At 47.3% G+C, this 1,257-nt stretch overlaps 1 protein-coding gene across 1 annotated transcript in view; it reads left to right on the top strand.

Annotated features, from left to right (window-relative positions):
- The window catches only part of LOC114923721 (protein AHNAK2-like), a gene marked incomplete at its 3' end in the record, with an annotated part of 11,295 nt that overhangs the window by 5,533 nt on the left and 4,505 nt on the right, over positions 1-1,257 (top strand). Inside the window, exons 2-4 of the mRNA XM_029287058.1 lie at positions 37-608; positions 762-881; positions 984-1,227. Coding sequence (XP_029142891.1) covers positions 37-608; positions 762-881; positions 984-1,227 — 936 coding nt within the window. The remainder of the gene's footprint in view (positions 1-36; positions 609-761; positions 882-983; positions 1,228-1,257) is intronic.

The following is a 1,257-nucleotide window of genomic DNA, read 5'->3' on the forward strand; positions in this document are numbered from 1 at the left end:
AGTTCAAGATGCCCAGCATGGGATTCTCCAAACCAGACATCAAGGGCCCCAAAGTCGATGTGGATGTCTGTATGCCTAAAGTGGACATTTCTCTTCCCGAAGCTGAGATCCGGGTTGAGAAACCTGAAGTTAAGGGAGGAGACATTACCATATCATCATCTGAAGTAAAGATTCAAACAGACTCTCCCAGCCTAGAACTAAAAGCTCCCGACGTAGCCATAGAGCCTCCATCTGGAAAGGTTTCTGTGCAGGGCCCCGATGTCAAGGTGGAAAGCGGAGATAGGAAGTTCCAAATGCCCAAGTTCCATATGCCCAAATTTGGAATTTCGCTGCCCAAAGGGAAAGGTGTCTCAGAGGCAGAAACCGACGTCCCTTCTGTGGAAGCACACTTGCCTAAGAAAGAATTAAAAATGGAAATAACAATGCCCTCTGCACAGTTTGAAGCTGATGTTAAGGTGCCAGAAGTGGAGGTAGATGCACCTAGCTTGGACATAGAGATTGGAGATAAGGCCAAAATCAAAACTCCTAAAGCAAAGATGCCTAGCGTCAAGGTCCCCAAGGTCAAAGGGCCAGAACTAGGGATCTCCCTGCCAAAGGTTGAGGCTGATGTTGCCCTTCCCAAAGTAAAAGCTGAAGTGTCTGATGGTGCAGAGGCTGTAAAATTGCCAGAGTCTGAAGGCACCATCGACAGGGGAGGACTGAAGATACACATGCCAAAGTTCAAGATGCCCAGCATGGGATTCTCCAAACCAGACATCAAGAGCCCCAAAGTTGGTATGGATGTCAGTATGCCTAAAGTGGACGTTTCTCTTCCCGAACCTGAGCTCCAGATTCAGAAACCTGAGGTGAAGGAAGGAGACATTATCATATCATCTCCTGAAGTAAAGATTCCTATAGGCTTGGCCAGTCTGGAACTGAAAGCTCCCGACGTAGCCATAGAGCCTCCATCTGGAAAGGTTTCTGTACAAGGCTCCGATGTCAAGCTGGAAAGCGGGGATAGGAAATTCCAAATGCCCAAGTTTCATATGCCCAAATTTGGAATTTCGCTGCCCAAAGGGAAAGGTGTCCAAGAGACAGAAATCGTTGTCGCTTCTGTGGAAACAGACTTACCGAAGACAGAATTGAAAACGGAAATAACATTGCCGTCTGCGCAGCTGGAAGCTGATCTTAAGCTGCCAGAAGTGGAGGTAGATACACCCAGCTTGGATGTGGAGATTGGAGATAAGGGCAAAATGAAAATTCCTAAAGCAAAGATGC

Source organism: Protobothrops mucrosquamatus, unplaced genomic scaffold (assembly GCF_001527695.2).
Source record: "Protobothrops mucrosquamatus isolate PMUCROS unplaced genomic scaffold, P.Mucros_1.0 scaffold9078, whole genome shotgun sequence".
In the NCBI taxonomy this organism is placed as follows: domain Eukaryota; kingdom Metazoa; phylum Chordata; class Lepidosauria; order Squamata; family Viperidae; genus Protobothrops; species Protobothrops mucrosquamatus.